At 45.4% G+C, this 18889-nt stretch overlaps 1 protein-coding gene across 2 annotated transcripts in view; it reads right to left on the minus strand.

Moving 5' to 3' along the window:
• Nucleotides 1–2228: 2228 nt before the first annotated feature.
• The window catches only part of LOC128022351 (matrix metalloproteinase-16-like), a 33703-nt gene continuing 17042 nt past the window's right edge, over nucleotides 2229–18889 (minus strand). For both annotated transcript variants that reach the window (XM_052609800.1, XM_052609789.1), the window contains exons 5-10: nucleotides 8852–9013; nucleotides 7722–7939; nucleotides 7504–7642; nucleotides 6560–6710; nucleotides 6335–6450; nucleotides 2229–4905 (exon numbers count right to left, since the gene is read on the minus strand). In XM_052609800.1, coding sequence (XP_052465760.1) covers nucleotides 4541–4905; nucleotides 6335–6450; nucleotides 6560–6710; nucleotides 7504–7642; nucleotides 7722–7939; nucleotides 8852–9013 — 1151 coding nt within the window. In that variant the 3' untranslated portion in view covers nucleotides 2229–4540. The remainder of the gene's footprint in view (nucleotides 4906–6334; nucleotides 6451–6559; nucleotides 6711–7503; nucleotides 7643–7721; nucleotides 7940–8851; nucleotides 9014–18889) is intronic.

Consider the following 18889-nt stretch of genomic DNA (forward strand, 5'->3'; position numbering starts at 1 on the left):
AGGATCAGCTGGCGGCGTGGTCCGGGGTCGGCGAGCCCGTCCCTGCTGTCTCTCTCTCTCCCTCTGTTTCCCCCTCCCTCCCCACTCCGAAATCTCTCCGGCTGCTTCCCCACGTCAATCCCCTGAGCCACTTCCTGCCACTAGGGCAGCGGGGAGACTCGGGCCAGCCTGCTGGTGTTGTGGGGATCCGGGCCACTTTGTGGACAGGTGCCCGATGATGGAGGTGGGGACACTGGTCCAGATCCCGGACGACCCGCAGGCTGCCCCCGATCAAGCCGAGCTGTACAAAATACCCGTGAGTATTAAGGGGGGTACCTATCAGGCTCTGGTGGATTCAGGTTGTAACCAGACCTCCATCCATCAAAGCCTGATACAATCTGGGGCATTGGATACGGGCCACATGGTTAAGGTGAGGTGTGTGCACGGGGATATACGGGAATATCCATCAAAAGCCATAGGCATTAAATTTCGGCGCCATAAGCATAGTGTGGAGGTGGCCGTTAGTCCGCGCCTCCAGCATCCGCTAATTTTGGGGACGAATTGGCCAGCGTTTCAGCATTAACTAGGGTGTTTGACAGCGGGTGCCGTCGGGGGATAGAGAACCGGCAGGGAGAGCACTCAGGTGGGAGAATCTTTCCTGGGACCTAGCGGGGCGGTCTCAGTGGAACCGAGCGGTGTGGCGAGGCTAAACCTTGCCGGCCGTGATGACTTTCCCCTGGAACAATCCCAGGACGAGACGCTGAAGCATGCCTTCGAGCAGGTCTGCTCGATCGATGGGCGGGTCCTCCACCCTGAGCGTCCGCTATTCCACCCGTATTTTGCCGTTATTAAAGACAGGTTGACCCACGACGCTCAGACAAATGAAGATATAACCCAGCTGTTAGTACCACGGAGCCGTCGGGAAATGCTTTTCCAGACGGCGCATTGTAATTCTATGGCAGGGCACTTAGGAGTAGCAGCAACACTAAATCGTCTAACGACCCGATTCTTTTGGCCGGGCATTCACGAGAACGTGCGCAGGTGGTGCTTGTCTTGCCGGGAATGTCAGCTGGTAAACCCACCGGCCATTCCAAAAGCGCCTTTGCACTCCCCTATTCCTCTAGTGCAGGTCCTCTTCCAGCGAATTGGTATGGACCTGATCGGGCTGTTAGAGCGATCCGCACGGGGACACCGTTTCGCGTTAGTCTTAGTGGATTACGCGACACGGTATCCTGAAGCAGTGGCGCTCCGCAACATCTCAGCCAAGAGTGTGGTGGATGCCTTGTTTCGTTTAATCTCCCGCGTGGGAATCCCAAAAGAGATTCTCATGGACCAGGGCACCGCGTTTATGTCACGCACGTTAAACAAATTGTACGAATTATTGGGCATTAAAGCGGTGCGTACCAGCGTACCAGAATGTGGACCTCCTTCAAACGTACAAGTAAATTTTTGAAACTTTGTCCATGTTTAGCATGGGAATCCAACTCTTTAACAGTGTAAAAAAACTCAGTATGCATGAAATAGCATTTCACCCCCCCCCCCCCCCTTTAAAAATAAATAGATACATAAATAGGCAGTGCAGTATCTGCACAATATTGCAGTGCAACAGGATGAATTTAAAAATTATATTCAAAAGTATATATTCATATAGACTACTATTCAAAAGTTTGGGGCCAAACTTTTTTGAAAGCTATTAATAGCAGAGCTAAGAAGTGTTTCTTGAGTAGCAAATCAGCATATTAGAATGATTTCTGAATCATGTGACACAAAATATGTTAGGATAATAAAGAGTTATTTTATGGGGAAGTCATGGCCTAATGGTTAGAGGGTCGGCCTCCCAATCGAAGGGTTGTGAGTTCTAGTCTCGGGCCGGATGGAATTGTGGGTGGGGGGAGTGCATGTACAGCTCTCTCTCCACCTTCAATACTTGAGCAAGGCATCGAACCCCCAACTGCTCCCCGGGCGCCGCAGCATAAATGGCTGCCCACTGCTCCGGGTGTGTGCTCACAGTGTGTGTGTGTGTGTGTGTGCGCATTTCGGATGGGTTAAATGCAGAGCACAAATTCTGAGTATGGGTCATCATACTTGGCTGAATGTCACTTCACTTTCACTTAAAGTGAAATAATAACAGACTTCTTTCAAAAACATAAAAAATATCTTACTTTCCCTAGGATCTTACTGGTCTATTATGTTCCCCCTTAAAACATAAAGCGATATTACAGAGACAATATTTTCATGAGTCAGCAAAATGATTAAATATATAACTGTTTTATTATATCTTCCAAACAACCTTTCATGAATCTCAGTGATAAATTACATGTTAATGTCTTATGGTTACCTGGTACATTTCGTTAACTTCTCCATTAGAGTTCACAAGAATGATTCACACGCCACATCTGATGATATCTTATTATTGATGTACTGTATAATTTGCCTTTCGTATCCGTAATAAAGACACTACATGAGATATATATACAGCATGTTCAGATACAGATCCAATACTCAAAGGTATAATGGGGCATATTCTTGAGATAATCTCCTATTAAAAATGAAAACAACAGTTCACGCATGGAAATTTATGTGCACGTCTCATGATTGTGCAACTGGAAGGCTGATGCTGATGGCAAGGTGAGAAACACCATAGTTCATCATAGATCAGTTTATAAAATGAAAAATAAAACAAGGCATATGACAATATACATCACTCCACTTCCAAAAAACACTCGATGACAACATTTGATGTGTTTAGTGATGACCATGCTAACAAACATTTTTGTATGGAAAGCATTATTTTCAACATAAATAAGCAGGAAAGCTATTTCTCTGATCGCAGTATGCAATATAGCTCAATATTGCTCCCATCACTTCCTCTAAACCTAACCCTAGCCATATTTTTTCCCTAAAATCAGAGGCAAATGATGCACCTAACCCTGGTTGCAAGCCTAAAACTGACAGTTCCTGAAATGTATTACTCAATTCTGATTGGTTGATTGGAATGTTGTTGTTTTGTTGTTGATGTTGTTGTTGTTGTTTGTTTGTTTTGTTTTCAAGATCAAGGAACATTGGTACTTGGTGAAATCACATTCACCAGTGATATAAAATAATTTAAACTATTTATATTCAAATTTTAAAATAATGATGTGAAAGATAGAAATGCAATACGTGATACAATTTTGTACGTTTTATTTCCACTTGAAATGTTTTGGAACATTTTCTCTGTTTTGACAGCTGAATGATTGACAGTGAGGTACAACCCACTGAAGAGACTGTTTTATGCCCCACTGCATCTTTTTGATTTGTGTCAAATTAATTACGGCTAAATTATTGCATTTTTTATTCATGTAAAAAATGACTTTACACCTCAAAGACGATCTTATATTTTGGGTTGGTTCTCCAACACTGTCAAAATAAGATGCATGATGGTGCTGATAATGTAGCTTCATAAGCTAAACCAAATCTCAAAAGCTAAATTTATCCAAAACTTCATCACAGTTCTCTTGCGTCCTTGAAAGCACAAGCATTTTGTTGAGGAAATGCAAATCTAATCTTCATATCATTGCAAACTTCCAATATCAGTGTTTTTTATATACCTTTAACATTTTCATGTTATTTTTATGGCTGATAATTTATTGATTCTTACTGAAGTTTCATTAGGCATCAAATGATTTGATTGGAAGCGATTAACCAAAAGTCACATTTTCTATGCTGCAGCTTTGGAGTCTTTATAAAATGCAACAGTACAGAATGTGGACAGCAGCCATACAAACATTTTAAATTAAACTTTTAAACAGTAATTGGCACTTTAAATCTTACTGCATGTTTCTGTCAGTCAGTATTGTGCAAAATAACAAAATAAAAAACAACATGATAAGCAAATGAGGAAATGGAAAGGGGTCACATTCACAAAGGTATATGTACAATAACACACAGAAAAATAAACTCAATATGTGATTAAGGCATTCAACGAAATATTGCATGTAGCCCCAATGTTATATGTCAAGGTCCCTTTGATATCCAAGCAGACAGATCCCATATAATCTGCAGATGAATGCAGCCAAATGTAACTCAATAATGATCGATAAGCCAGTCATCTCACAATATCCCATGAGAATGAAGCAATCCTCTTTGGACACTAAGGGCATATTTGGTTTGGGTTACAGTTTTTCAACACAAGCAAGTATTTCGGAGTGACACAGATGAGTTCAAACCTTATAGAGTATCTAGATCAGCAGTCCAATGATAAATAATTCTCAAATCAATTGAAAAGTTGATAATTATGGTTTGTAGAGTAACAGTTTACTCCCGCATATGACTCTAGGAACCAAAATGGCCGCCCAAAGCCACACAGAGTTCCAAAACCATACAAAAACAACACATTGCCATCTTCGAAAAGCTGACAGTGGGAACAGGAAGTTGGCATGCTGTTCATTTATGTCGTTCTTCGTGTCTGCCCACAAATACTGACACAAAGTCAGTGTCTCAAGATAAGCACATTTTTTGACCTTCGACAGGATTTTAAAGATGGAAATAGTTTTAGCAGAAAGAGTGGGAGCTTTAAATCTCAGACCCACTCCTGCATGGATCGCTTGCAGTACAGTATGTGCCGCTGTGTATCCTTCCTCTTGAAGCGGAACACGGTGTAAAGCAACACCATCATGCACAGAGCCAGGACACAGGGGATGGCGATAGCCACCGCTTTCTCTGCTCCACCGCTGCTCTCTAGCTTGAGTACGATGTCAACGTCATCAGTGTCATATTGTGGAGGTTCCTCTTCCTGTGGAGGGATCCAATCCCAGTCAGGGTCGGTGGGTAAGCCATCGCAGCCCATAAAATCACGCAGGATAGACCTTGGGTACCCTGGCTCCACTCTCAGCCGCTGGTTGTTGAACTTCCAATACTCCTTCCCCTTGTAGAAGTATGTAAATCCTTAGGAGAGAAGGAAGACAGCTCATGTTGAACAGTGCATACTGGAAAACATACATAGTGTTATTCTTAGTTCAAGAATTTTAAGTCTAAGCAAGAATGTGTTCAGTTTCAACTATTTCTTCCATTTTATATTTTTGGTTAAGAATAAGAAACACTTCTTCCGATATTTTCATTCCAGCATAAGAAAACATTTCTGGAATCTGCATGTGAAAATAGCATGTATTTACACAGCTTATGTGTCTCAGAGGGGACATGGATGCATTTAAAGATACAGATGTATTAATAGGCCTCATGTTTTGTTTTTAACACAAAACATTGAAAACTGATATTTGAAATAGTTGAAACATGAAATAAATGGTCGAAATGTGAAATTTGTGAAATTTGCAAGTGATTGTTAACGAGTGAGTCATTGAGATTCAGCCGATTCAATCAAACGGCTGATTCATTCAGAAACAAACCATGTGTTAATGAGTGAATCACTGAATCATTTATTCAACAAATTCATTGAAAAAGCTGAATCATTCAATAAGGAAATACTGTCCATTGCTCAGAGACGCAAAACAGTGCTGTGATCTGTTTGGAACTAGCAAAATTTAGAGAAAAAAAAAAAGCAATATTATGTCTAAAATGTAAGTAATTTATTGCTTCACTGAACTTGCATAAAATGATTATTGAATGTGTTCATGCATCTGCGGAAACACAGTACTCTTTTTGTAAACTAGGCCTACATAAAATTATATAAATATAAAAAGCATACAGAAGGATTTTTGCTGTCTACAATTTAGAATGCTTGGAATTTTGAGTTTTAATAGACTAATAAATCAATGTGCATGTACTCTGTGTGGTTGGTGATATTTGGTGGCACATCATTACAACAACACTTACCATATCATCACAAACAATGCTGTATCACACACCCCTCGGCTTGAGTGGGAAATGAAATCATCCACGGCTGTGCGCACACTTGTTTGCACTTGAGCAAAGGTGTTTTTATGAGTCTAACTAGCAAACACCAGACCACTGATTCATCAAACCTGCTTTCCTGCAGTCTGTGTTGATCTGATTATTTTGTAGTAAGTAATGAATACACTTTGGGGAAATGTATCAGAGTAAAATCATAAATTTTATTTAGGAAATGTAATGGAGTAAAAGTAAAAGTTGCCTGAAATATAAAAACTCATGTAAAGTACAGATAACTCCCAAAAAATACTTAAGTACTGTAACAAAGTATTTTTAATTTGTTGCATTACACCACTGTACAAATGCATATGTGGCAATTAATAAATCTGAGTTCCAGCATTGTAAAGCTCAATGGCTACATTTCAAAACTAGGTTTCAAATTTTCAAAACTAGGTTTGTAGAGTGCAAATTAGTTTGGTGTCTTTTGCAAGGCATCGCATAGTAAGCTAGGATAATTTCAATGTCTCACCATTTTCTTTGTCCACAAAAGCTCCCTGTGGAGAGTCTGGGATGCCTTTCCACACAGTAATAGGTTTTGGATATCCAGGGTCCATGGTTCTCATATCCTCATTGTACCTCCAGTATCTGTAATGGTAGAAAGAGAAAAAAACGTATCAGACATTATGAAACAGTCCAGTGAAAGCGGTATCCACTGGGTCCTATTGTACAGCGTAGTTTAAGCTATAAAACTGACCTGTCCCCTTTGAAGAAGTAGGTTTTGGCCACATCTTCCCACCAAACAGCTGTTTCAATGCTCTGCGTGGGCATTCCATTGCCAAAAAGAGAAATGTCCTGAGGATATGTGGGCTGCAGGGTTGTATCCTTAAACACCCAGAACCGGTTACCTTCAGAAATTCAAAGAAATGAAAAAGATTGCCTTTAGTGTTTTTTAAAAATGCATGTTCTTCTTCTAAAAATTATATTAATAGTATTGGAATTATTGATTGTAATGATGACCATTATGACTTTTTTAGACGTTTTAAGATCTGTAGATTATTTGCTTGCTTCTTGGTTTAGCTGGCTTTCACATGGCAACATTTGAGAGCATGCCGAACTCTGTCCTGTGTACACCTGTTTATGTTCCTCATAGCATCATCCATCGAAAAGTTAGCTTCACAGGTTTATTGTGACTGTAACCATCATTCCTGCTCTAACTGGTAAATCAGAGCGGGAATAAATGCCAGATTCATATCAACACATCAGTTTAAGATGAAGAGGTGCTCTTTCAACTGTGTGATTATAACTAATGTGCTCACCAACAGAATCAAACGCTGCTGCTTTTTACATAACAAATGTCCCATTATGGATGATAATACAGCTTAGTTCATTGGTCCGCTGGCTTGGATTGCTTTCTCAACACATATGAACAGTTCCAGAGTTTGTGTTCAGTCTGGTCAAGTCTGTGAAGACCTCGTTCAGATGATCCTGGACGAGTTATGTGTGATTGCTGTGTTCATTTACTGTATGTGTAAATGGACCGAACTAAAAGACAAAACATGCCAAGTTCTGAAGCAAACTCCAAACAAACCAGGTATGGAAATGCCATCAGTAGATCCTGAAAGCTGAGCACTTTCCTTCAGATATTCACAGATATATTTAGCCTGTAAGATTTAAAAGTCAGAAGGAAAAACATGTTACCTTTGAAGAAGACAAACTTCCCCTCGCTGTTTTCGTAGACAGCATCGATCTTGGGAGGCAGACCTCTCCAGAAGTAGCTGATTTGCATCGGGTATCCAGGCACCACTGAATTATCTCGCACTCTCCAGAACCACTGATCCTAGTAAGAGTGTTCTGGTGTTAGGAAACACACAATTTATGCTGCACCAATTCTCAGTGAAGCTGTTCATCATTCATACCTTGAAGATGAACAACTCCTGTCGAAGGATTGCCAAAGTGTTGAAACCTCCGTCACAGATGTTGGGTTTGGAGTTTGGATGGGCTGGTTTCGACCTCTGTGGAGGGCGATGAGGGCGACCCTGCCGCTCATGCTTTCGAGGGTCAGTTGGTAGGTGCAAGCGAGGAGGCGTAGCGGTTGTGAGCAATCTTGTAGGCTGAGGACTTCTGTCTGGTGGACCTGCAGAATCAATGTGCTAAGTTCAAATAAGTGTACACCTTGTAATTCATGTGATTGTGCAAAACTTTTATTCAATTTTCAAGAAATGTACTGACTCTAAAAAATGTCATGAGATGAAAGTAATATTATATTATCCTTTTTTTTCATGAATGGACAAAGTCATGTAAAAAAAAAAAAAAGTTTGATACAGTTCAGGTTTAATAACAAATGTAACTTAACAGATATACCATGTGATTTTATTGTATTAGTAAATGTTGAAAAAAATGTACCACATGCAATTATACAGAGTTACTTGACCATGAAAGTGAGGTAACTTTTCTTTTAATAAAAAGTTAAACATTTCTGATATTTTAAGGAACTTATTGATCTCGACACAGTTATGGGGGTCTGCAGGGGTATATGACTGTATTTATGTATATATATATTTATTTATTTATTTGATCACACCAAATAAATATGATTTTGGTGAAAATAATGAGAGATTATGCCAAAATACATATGGTTTTATTCTAGTAATATTCTATTTTTTTGTATTTATTATTAAAATAAAAAGTAGAGCATCATTACCCCTTATTTAACATTTTTGTAAATTATTACAAGGATACATTTGTTTCACTTACAGACGAAACCATTAAAAGTTTGGCTACAAATTAAAAAAAGTAAATTAAAATTATAATAATTATTATTAATCGTATGCATGTTTTTAGAGAGTTCTGGGGGTTTGCTGTAGTTCTGGTTTAAATGTAGTTGCTTACTGGCCAAATAATTCAAATAATTCCACCCAACATGTTTCTTTAATAACTTGGTCAATATGATATGGCTGAGCTTTTGTTTTAATTTTTGATTTGTATTAATATTACCACTTTGAACAGTTCTGTAGAAGCCAGTGGATTATGGGAGGTTTAAACACACCGTATATTTTCTGGATGCCCTGTAGATCATCATGAGGCAGTTTGAAGCTCTCAGTGTCCATATACTGATAGAACGGAGCCATTATAGCCGTAGGGTCATTAGAATGCTCAAGTCCCAAAGCATGACCAAGCTCATGGACCGCCACAAGGAACAAGTCATTACCTAAGGAGTATAAAACAACAGTGAAAATACAAACACAAGATTTGCTTTGTTTTTTTGGTGTGCTTGTACTCTTGTCTATGAGAAGCATCTGGCATTATGACTCACCACTCAAGTGCCTGATCTGAGAACCATCTTAATACAGTGTGTAGGCATGACAGAAACAGTTGGAAACAGAATGCAAAACAGATCTCACATTGCTTTATATTATACAACAACAGGTACAGTAACTGGAAATATCTTCCATCATGACTTATCCTTGATATCCTTGTCAGTAAATGTGTATTTTATTAAATGTACACTTGTAGAGAAATTCTGTTTGTGTGTGTGTGTGTGTGTGTGTGAGTGATGAAATGATGAAATAAAAAGCTATTCAAGTCTATGTATACAGACACAATTTTAACAAGAGCACTTTGTAATGTCATTAAAATATTGAATAATCTTTTTCATGCATTAAAGAAGGACACATGGTGATTATATTTAAAGTAAATATATTTAATTTGAACTCCAGTGTTACTTAATGTAACATTAAAAGTAAATACACAGGTGCATCTCAATGAATTATAATCATGTGAAAAACTCAAATTTTGAAACTCATGCATTAAATAAATTAAATGCACACAGCCTGAATACATTCACTGTAAATCTTTGGTTCCCTATCTGTCGGTCACTACGAGTTATGTCGACCGACAAATGGGGTCTCACTTGGGAGGCCAATCATCTCTGATTTTAAGAGAAAACGCCAATGAAATTGGCAAGTGGATTAACACACCTGAGCCACTCCCCGTGCCAGCGGGTATAAATAGGGCGACAGGTGCATCCACTCATTAGGCCAATCATCTCTGATTTTTGCTTCGGAGCCGAGTAGTCGATGAAGAAGATCACTACAAAGCCATTCATCTTTGTTTTTGCTGGACTGTTCCTGGTCGGTGTGACGGCGCGTTACAGCGGTGTCCCTGCGAGACGGCGATTCCCCTGGGCGCTTCGGCTAAAAGAGACAGTTCTAAAAGAGCAAATCACGGACGATTCGCGTCTTTTTCAAGATGCCGTTTCGTCCGTGTCCTTCTGGATGCGGTCGTTTCCTGTCTTCGGTTGACGGTCACGAGCGTTGTCTGCAGTGTCTGGGCGTCCAACACGCTGAGGCTGCGCTCGTGGATGATTCATGCGTCTACTGTGGGCGTATGAACATGGCAGCGCTGCGATCGCGTCTCTCACTCCTCAAGGGGAGTGCAGCAGACCCCTCTGTCGCCACCCGTCCCGGTCTCTCTGGCTCGAGCAGAGGGCCGCCGGCTGGCGCTCTGGGAGATCTGAGGATCACAGTGAGAGCTTCTCCGCCGGGCCACGCCCCACGGACCTCTCACTCCTCACGCAGCGACTGTCCCGTGCAGCTGCCGATTGATTCTGCTGGGCCGTCTCACAGCGGTCCCAGCGTGTCTTTCGGTGCGCCGCCCGAAGACCAGATGTCGATTGCTGCATCGGGGGCTGGGTTATCGACCTCTGAGGATGAAGGTTCGGCGGGGCTGCCCCCCTCGGGTGTTGTCGCTACTGCCGAATCGGACTTGGAGTTGTCGGCCATGCTTGCCCGGGCAGCCGTGAGTATCGGACTGGAGGTGACTACACCGCCCAGTCCCGAGCTCTCACGGCTGGATGATTGGTTTCTCGGCGCGGGATGCGGCTCACAACCTCGTTCTGCTCCGGTGCCTTTCTTCCCGGAGGTGCATGAAGAGGTGACGAAGACGTGGACGGCCCCTTTCACGGCCAGAAGCCGCTCTTCCCCCTCTTCCATCCTCACCACCCTCGATGGCGGGGCAGCCAGGGGGTACGTAGAGGTTCCCCAGGTGGAGAGGGCGGTTGCGGTGCACTTGTGCCCACAAAACGCCGCCACTTGGAGGAATCGTCCGCGCCTCCCGTCCAAGGCCTGTAAGCTGACGGCCGCACTCGCTGCCAAGGCTTACAGTGCTGCGGGCCAAGCTGCCTCTGCCCTGCATGCCATGGCTATCCTGCAGGTACACCAAGCCAAGGCACTCAAAGCCATGCACGAGGGTGGTACCGACCCGGGGTTGATGCAGGAGCTGCGCACGGCAACTGACTTCGCCTTACGGGCAACGAAGGTCACGGCGCGGTCCCTCGGGAAGGCGATGTCCACGCTGGTGGTCCAGGAGCGGCATCTCTGGCTGAACCTGGCTGAGATGAGGGACATGGACAAAGCACGCTTTCTCGACGCCCCCATCTCCCAGGCAGGCCTGTTCGGCGACACTGTCGAGGACTTTGCCCAGCAGTTCTCGGCGGTACAGAAGCAGACTGAGGCCATCCAGCACATCCTGCCCCGACGTGTCTCTCCGGCTGCCACCGTTCCGTCGCGGGTAGCGCCTCAGCCTGCTCGTCGCCGTGGGCGCCCCCCTGCGTCCTCTACGCCAGCTCCGCCCCGTGCTGAGAGTTCTTCGAGGCCGGCGCGTCGAGCCCCGCGCAGGAGAGCGGCGCCCCCCGTGTCACTCCCGGCTGCGAAGTCCTCCAGGAAGTCGACCAAGCGGCCCTGACACGGGCAACTCGGAGATGCGGAGAACTGCTCTTCAGGAGATGGCGAAGACAGCGCCACTCCTTCCCCCGGAGGAGGGCTGGGCGGAGAATCTTCAGTTTCTGTTTTGTTCTGTTCCGCCACTGGCCGGACGGTACCCACATTTTCAATAAAATAGCAAATTCTCCTTCCTCCGAGTTGCAAGGCTCGTGGCTTGACAATGAGCGACGCACAGCTTCCTCACTCTCACCCACGACGCCCCCTTTCGCCAGCGGCCAGCAGGTCGCGGTTCGGAGACGCACCGCCTCTCCACGCGTCTCTGGCCAGTTCCTCCGGGAACACGAGGAGTGTGGTTGCGATGACCCAGGACGCAGTACCTTCTGGGCCTTCCGGCACGACTCCCCATCGCTGCACCACTGCGGGTATGTCGACTGTCCCTTTGGTGCCACTTGTACGGTATCTGGGAGCGTGGCTTGCGCTGCCCAACCCGTCACGCTGGCTCATCCGGACGGTTCGACTCGGCTATGCGATTCAATTCGCCCGGCGACCCCCCAAGTTCAATGGCGTGCTCGAGACTTCGGTGGCAGTCCAGGACGCCCCTGTCTTGCGCGAGGAGATTGCTGTCCTCCTGGCGAAGGATGCAATCGAGCCGGTCCCTCCAGCCGAGATGAGGATGGGGTTTTACAGCCCTTACTTCATCGTGCCCAAGAAGAGCGGTGGCCTTCGACCTATCCTGGATCTGCGAGTCTTGAATCGGGCCCTACACAAGCTCCCGTTCAGGATGTTGACGCAGAAACGCATTATCAAATGCGTTCAGCCCCAGGACTGGTTTGCAGCGATCGACCTGAAAGACGCGTACTTTCATGTCTCTATCCTCCCTCGTCACAGACCGTTCCTGCGCTTTGCTTTCGAGGGTCAGGCATGGCAGTACAAGGTCCTCCCCTTCGGGCTCTCCCTGTCCCCCCGTGTCTTCACGAAGGTCGCGGAGGGCGCCCTTGCCCCACTGTGGGAAGTGGGCATCAGGATCCTCAACTATCTCGACGACTGGCTCATTATGGCCCGGTCCCGAGAAGAGTTGTGCGATCACAGGGACTTCGTGCTTCGGCACCTCAGTCAGTTGGGGCTTCAGGTCAACCGAGAGAAGAGCAAGCTCTCCCCTGTGCAGAGAATCTCTTATCTCGGTATGGAGTTAGACTCGGTGAGTATGACGGCACGTCTCACCAGCGAGCGTGCCCACTCAGTGCTGAACTGCCTGAGTTCCTTCAGAGGCAGGACTGTGGTACCGCTGAAACACTTTCAGAGGCTCCTGGGGCATATGGCATCCGCAACCGCAGTCACGCCGCTCGGGTTGCTTCATATGAGACCACTTCAGCACTGGTTACACTCCCGAGTCCCGAGATGGGCATGGCGCCGCGGTACACATCGTGTCACCATCACACTGATGTGTCGCCGCCTATTCAGTCCTTGGTCGGACCTTGCCTTTCTACGGGCCGGCGTGCCCTTAGAACAAGTGTCCCGGCACGTTGTTGTCACAACAGATGCCTCCAACTCGGGCTGGGGCGCGACATGCAACGGGCAGGCAGCCTCAGGGTCCTGGACAGGACCTCGACTGCTTTGGCACATCAACTGCCTGGAGTTGCTGGCAGTGCATCTAGCTTTGCGACGGTTTCGTCCGCTAGTGCTGGACAAGCACGTGTTGGTCCGCACGGACAACACTGCGGCTGTTTCGTACATCAACCGACAAGGCGGGTTACGATCACGCCGCATGTCTCAACTCGCCCGTCATCTCCTCCTCTGGAGTCAGACGTGGCTCAAGTCGCTGCGCGCTGTCCACATCCCGGGGGAGCTCAATCCCAATGGCGACTCCATCCCCAGACGGTCCAGCTGATTTGGAGTCGATTCGGGGAAGCCCAGGTAGACCTGTTTGCTTCCCACGAGTCCTCCCACTGCCAGCTGTACTATTCCCTGTCCCAGGCCCCCCTGGGCACAGATGCACTGGCACACAGCTGGCCTCTGGCTTTACGCAAGTATGCGTTTCCCCCAGTGAGCCTGCTCGCACAGACACTGTGCAAGGTCAGGGAGGACGAGGAACAGGTCCTGTTGGTTGCGCCTTACTGGCCCACCCGGACCTGGTTTTCGGAACTCATGCTCCTCGTGACAGCCCCTCCCTGGCGCATCCCCCTGAGGAGAGACCTTCTCTCTCAGGGGCTTGGCACCATTTGGCACCCGCGTCCAGATCTCTGGAACCTCCACGTGTGGCTTCTAGACGGGACGCGGCAGACCTAAGTGATCTGCCCCCAGCGGTGGTAGACACTATCACTCAGGCTAGAGCCCCTTCTACGAGGCAGGCCTATGCTCTGAAGTGGAGTCTGTTCACGAATTGGTGTTCTTCTCACCGAGAAGACCCCCGGAGATGCCCGGTCAGAGTCGTGCTTTCTTTCCTGCAAGGTAGGCTGGAGCGTGGGCTGTCACCCTCCACCCTGAAGGTGTATGTGGCTGCCATTGCGGCACATCACGATGCAGTGGACGGCCGGTCCCTGGGGAGGCATGACCTGATCGTTAGGTTCCTGAGGGGTGCCAGAAGGTTACATCCTCCTAGGACACCCCTGATTCCCTCCTGGGACCTCTCTATTGTCCTGGCGGGACTTCAGAGGGGTCCCTTTGAGCCGCTGGATTCGGTTGAGCTGAAGTTCCTGTCTCTCAAGACAGCGCTCCTGATCGCGCTCACTTCCATCAAGAGGGTCGGGGACCTCCAAGCATTTTCGGTAAGTGAAGAGTGCCTTGTGTTCGGGCCGGCCTACTCTCACGTTGTCCTGAGACCCCGGCCTGGATACGTGCCCAAGGTTCCCACCACTCCCTTCCGAGACCAGGTGGTGAACCTGCAAGCGCTGCCCCTGGAGGAGGCAGATCCAGCCTTGTCGTTGCTGTGTCCCTTAAGAGCGCTTCGCATATACGTGGACCGCACCCAGAGCTTCAGAAGCTCTGAGCAGCTCCTGGTCTGCTTTGGAGGTCAGCAGAAGGGGAAGGCTGTCTCTAAGCAGAGGTTGGCCCACTGGATAGTGGACGCCATCGCCTTGGCTTACCATTCCCAAGGCGAGCCGTGCCCCCTGGGGGTGAGGGCCCACTCCACACGGAGTGTGGCCTCCTCCTATGCGTTGGCGCACGGCGCCTCTCTGGCAGACGTTTGTCGAGCTGCGGGCTGGGCGACACCTAACACCTTTGCGAGGTTTTACAACCTCCGTGTAGAGCCAGTTTCCTCCCGTGTGTTGGGTAACAGGTAATTGGCGGGAAGGGCTGGCTGGGTGTCTCGCTTGCTGCGCCATTCCCCCTAACACGGGGATGTGAGCGCCTTCTTCTCACAGTAGAGTTCCCCGGTTGGCGTACCCTGGTCGAGCATCCTCCAGCACCCTCTGCGTCAGACTTGGCGGAGCAGTCTGGCGCCAGGCCCAGTACTGGCGTTAGCATGCCCGGAGCCGGTCAGCCCCTGTACTGGGCTAGGTGTCCATATGGCTGGGTTCCCTGCGGGTAATCCCATATGTGTATTCTTCCACGGTAAGGTTTCCCTCTTGGCAAACCCGTGTCTTCCCTTGACAGATCGCTCTGTCGGTCTCTTCTGGCAGCCGTTCCATCCCTACTCCAAGGTAGGACCTGCCTCAGAGACCCTTTCCATATGTAGTACTGCCCCCTGGGTCAGTCCATATCGGTATATCCACATGTCACCTCCCTACGGGTAGGATGTGGTCTCCGTAGCAACCTTTCCTAAAGGCTCGCTTCCCCATTGTCTTGCCAGCTGAAAGAACAAATAGGGAAGATTTGAAGCAATCTTTCACTGAAGGTTGAAATCCCTTCCATTTACTTTATGTGGGCGGAACAGCAGCATGGCCTTCTCCAGCAGCGATGTACTCACCCTTTGGCCCCTTCGGTACCAAGGTCAGTGAATTTGCGCTGGGGCTTTGGGAAGGTTACGACCTTAAGCGTAGCTTTTGTGGCACGCCAAGGCTTGTCAACAATTGCAGCGCCTCAGGGTTGTGACGAGGTTCAGGTTATGGCGTTTTCCATAGGACCCCATTTGTCGGTCGACATAACTCGTAGTGACCGACAGATAGGGAACGTCTCGGTTACGTACGTAACCCTCGTTCCCTGATGGAGGGAACGGAGACGTTATGTCCCCATGCCACAACCTTGAACCATTCGCTGTTGCCGGGACACGTTCTCGGCTCCTCAGCGTAAAACCTAATAAGTGGATGCACCTGTCGCCCTATTTATACCCGCTGGCACGGGGAGTGGCTCAGGTGTGTTAATCCACTTGCCAATTTCATTGGCGTTTTCTCTTAAAATCAGAGATGATTGGCCTCCCAAGTGAGACCCCATTTGTCGGTCGACATAACATCTCCGTTCCCTCCATCAGGGAACGAGGGTTACGTACGTAACCGAGACTTTCTTTTATTTGTGATGATTTTGGATCACTTTTTATAAAAACCCACCAATTCACTATCTCAACGAATTAAAATACTTCATAAGACCAAAAAAAAAAAAAAACATTTTTAGTGAATTGTTGGCCTTCTTGAAAGTATGGTAATTTTCTGTACATGGACTCAATACTTGGTAGGTGCTCCTTTTGCTTTAATTACTGCTTTAATTCCGGCAGTGTGGGCAGGTGCCAAATCCTGCTGGAAAATGAAATCAGCATCTTCAAAAAGCTAGTCAACAGAAGGAAGCATGAAGTGCTTTATAACTTCTTGGTAAACAGGCGCAGTTACTATGTTTTTCAAAAAACACAATGGACCAACATCATCAGATGATATTGGACCCCAAATCATGACAGACTGTGGAAACTTAAAACTGGACTTCAAGCAACTTGGGATATGAGCTTCTCCACTCTTCCTCCAGACTCTAGGACCTTGGTTTCCACATGAAATGCAAAACTTGGTCTCATCTGAAAAGAGGGCTTTTGAACGCTGGGCAACAGTCTGGTTCTTCTTCTCCTTAGCCGAGGTAAGATGCCTCTGACGTTGTCTGTTGTTCAGAAAATTCCTTGACATGTCTCTATGTGGTGGCTCTTGATGCCTTGACCCCACCCTCAGTCCATTCCTTGTGAAGATCACTCAATTCTTAAAATCGATTTTGCTTGACAATCCTCATAAGGCTGGGGTTCTCTTTGTTGGTAGTGCATCTTTTTCTTCCACACTTTTTCCTTCCACTCAACTCTCTGTTAACATGCTTGGATACAGCACTCTGTGAACAGCCAGCTTCTTTGGCAATGAATGTTTGTGGCTTACCCTCCTTGTGAAAGGGTGCCAGTGATTGTCTTCTGGACAACTGTCAAATCAGCAGTATTTCCCATGATTGTGTAGCCTAGTGAACCATTTTGAAGGCTCAGGAAACATTTGCAGGTGTTTTGAGTTTATTAGCTGATTGGCATGTCACCGTGTTCTAATATTCTAAGTGAATTGGTGGGTTTTCATTAAATGTGAGCCAAAATCATCAAAATTAAAAGAACCAAAGACTTAAACTACTTCAGTCTGTGTGCACTGTATTCAATACACAAGTTTTACAATTTGAGTTGAATTACTGAAATAAATGACCTTTTACACGACATTCTAATTTACTGAGATGCACCTGTATGTTAAAATGTACAAAACTTCTAATTCATAATTACAAATCTGTAATTCCATATTTATTTAGATATATGACATACTGTACAAGGTTTAATAGAAGTTACATTAAAGTTTTTTTTTAGTTTAACATAAATGCTTGTCATTACATTCCAAAGTGCACCTAACCATATTTCAAAGATAATAGATGTAATTATGTAATTACATATAAAGATTGCATTAGTAGTTCAACTAACTGCATTTTAGGGCTGTACTAGAATAATCGAATATTCGAATATTCGTTCGGTGGGGTGGCATTCGATTTTCAGTTTTGAGATTCGAATATTCTTTTTTTTTTTCAACACGTGACTTCCGTCGCGGATTCATTCTCACTCATGCTTGAACCGCCCGTTGGCGAACGTAGCGATTTATTTCATCTCATACTAAATAGGTACAAAATACCCAAGACCTCAGCTGTTTGGGAGCACTTTAAATTAAGTGAGGATGACAAGACAAAGGCAGTGTGTCAAATATGCGATTTGAAGCTGGCCTACCACAACAGCACCACAAGTTTGAAAAATCACCTGAGTTCTGTAAGTAGCACGCGGCAAAAAAAAAAAAAAAAAAAAAAATACAGCTTTTATGCGCTTAATTTGCTATGATAAATAGGCTAATTGCAACATGCTTTCAATAAAAGCATCGCGCATTTTAAATATTTAAATTAACAAAAAGTCAGAATAAGACAAAATAAATCCCTTATATAGAATAAAACTAATTGTAATAGATATTACATTTTGTGTAATTTTAAAAACAATTCATTTATTCTTATTCAACTGTTTATAAGCATGCTACCGTGTTCTTTATTTATTACAGTTCGTTGAAATCACTGTGTGTTACTAATTTAATTTCTGTTTTGGGATTCATTTGTTTTAAAGAAATGTTCGTTATTAATACCTTATTAAAGTTCATGCTCTCAACAGACTTTGTGTTTTGTATCACTTGTGCACTGTCCGTTTTCGGAGCATAAACCTGCCCGTGTAATGCGCACCGGAAACTGTTCTAATTAAAAGATTATTAAATGTTTATTAATATTTAAAAAATGTGTGCCACCTGATCATATTGCACCAAATGCAACACTGCACTCCACTGGGTCTGCTGCAACACATTTACGATGCCGAAGAGTGAAACGTGAAGTCGTGAAAGATGATACAAATGCAAACTGACACTATTATTATATATTTAGCCCCACCCACCGAAGCTTCGAATATTCGATATTGATTGCCACCTAAGCTTCGAAGCTCAAAAAATGGCATTCGAAATAGCCCTACTGCATTTCAATCAGGACCACTTCCGTCAAGTATGTTTATGACATTTATAATTGCATACAGTTAGTGTTGGCGGTATGGTTATGTTCTGGGCAACACTCCACACGCCTGTCCATGCAGCCATGCTTGGACAGAGCAGGGAGAGCAACAAGACAAACCCCCCTGGGGTACAAACATAACCATTATAAGCATACATAAGTACAATTCACAATTACATGAGTTGTAAACAAAATGTGATAGAGACTGCTTCTAATGAAGAGACTGTAAAGAAAGAACAAGTTAGATCGGATTACAGGTTCAGTTGGGGAAGTTGGGGTTGGAGGAGGGATTTAATTGCCAGCAGCGATACGATGGAAGAGATGCTGAAGAATGGGAAATCTAAATAGACCGCAGGTGATAGGTGTCAAGACTGGATTGGTACACGTCAGGGACAGCTGACTGTCAG

Source organism: Carassius gibelio, chromosome A2, assembly GCF_023724105.1.
Source record: "Carassius gibelio isolate Cgi1373 ecotype wild population from Czech Republic chromosome A2, carGib1.2-hapl.c, whole genome shotgun sequence".
NCBI classification, from domain to species: domain Eukaryota; kingdom Metazoa; phylum Chordata; class Actinopteri; order Cypriniformes; family Cyprinidae; genus Carassius; species Carassius gibelio.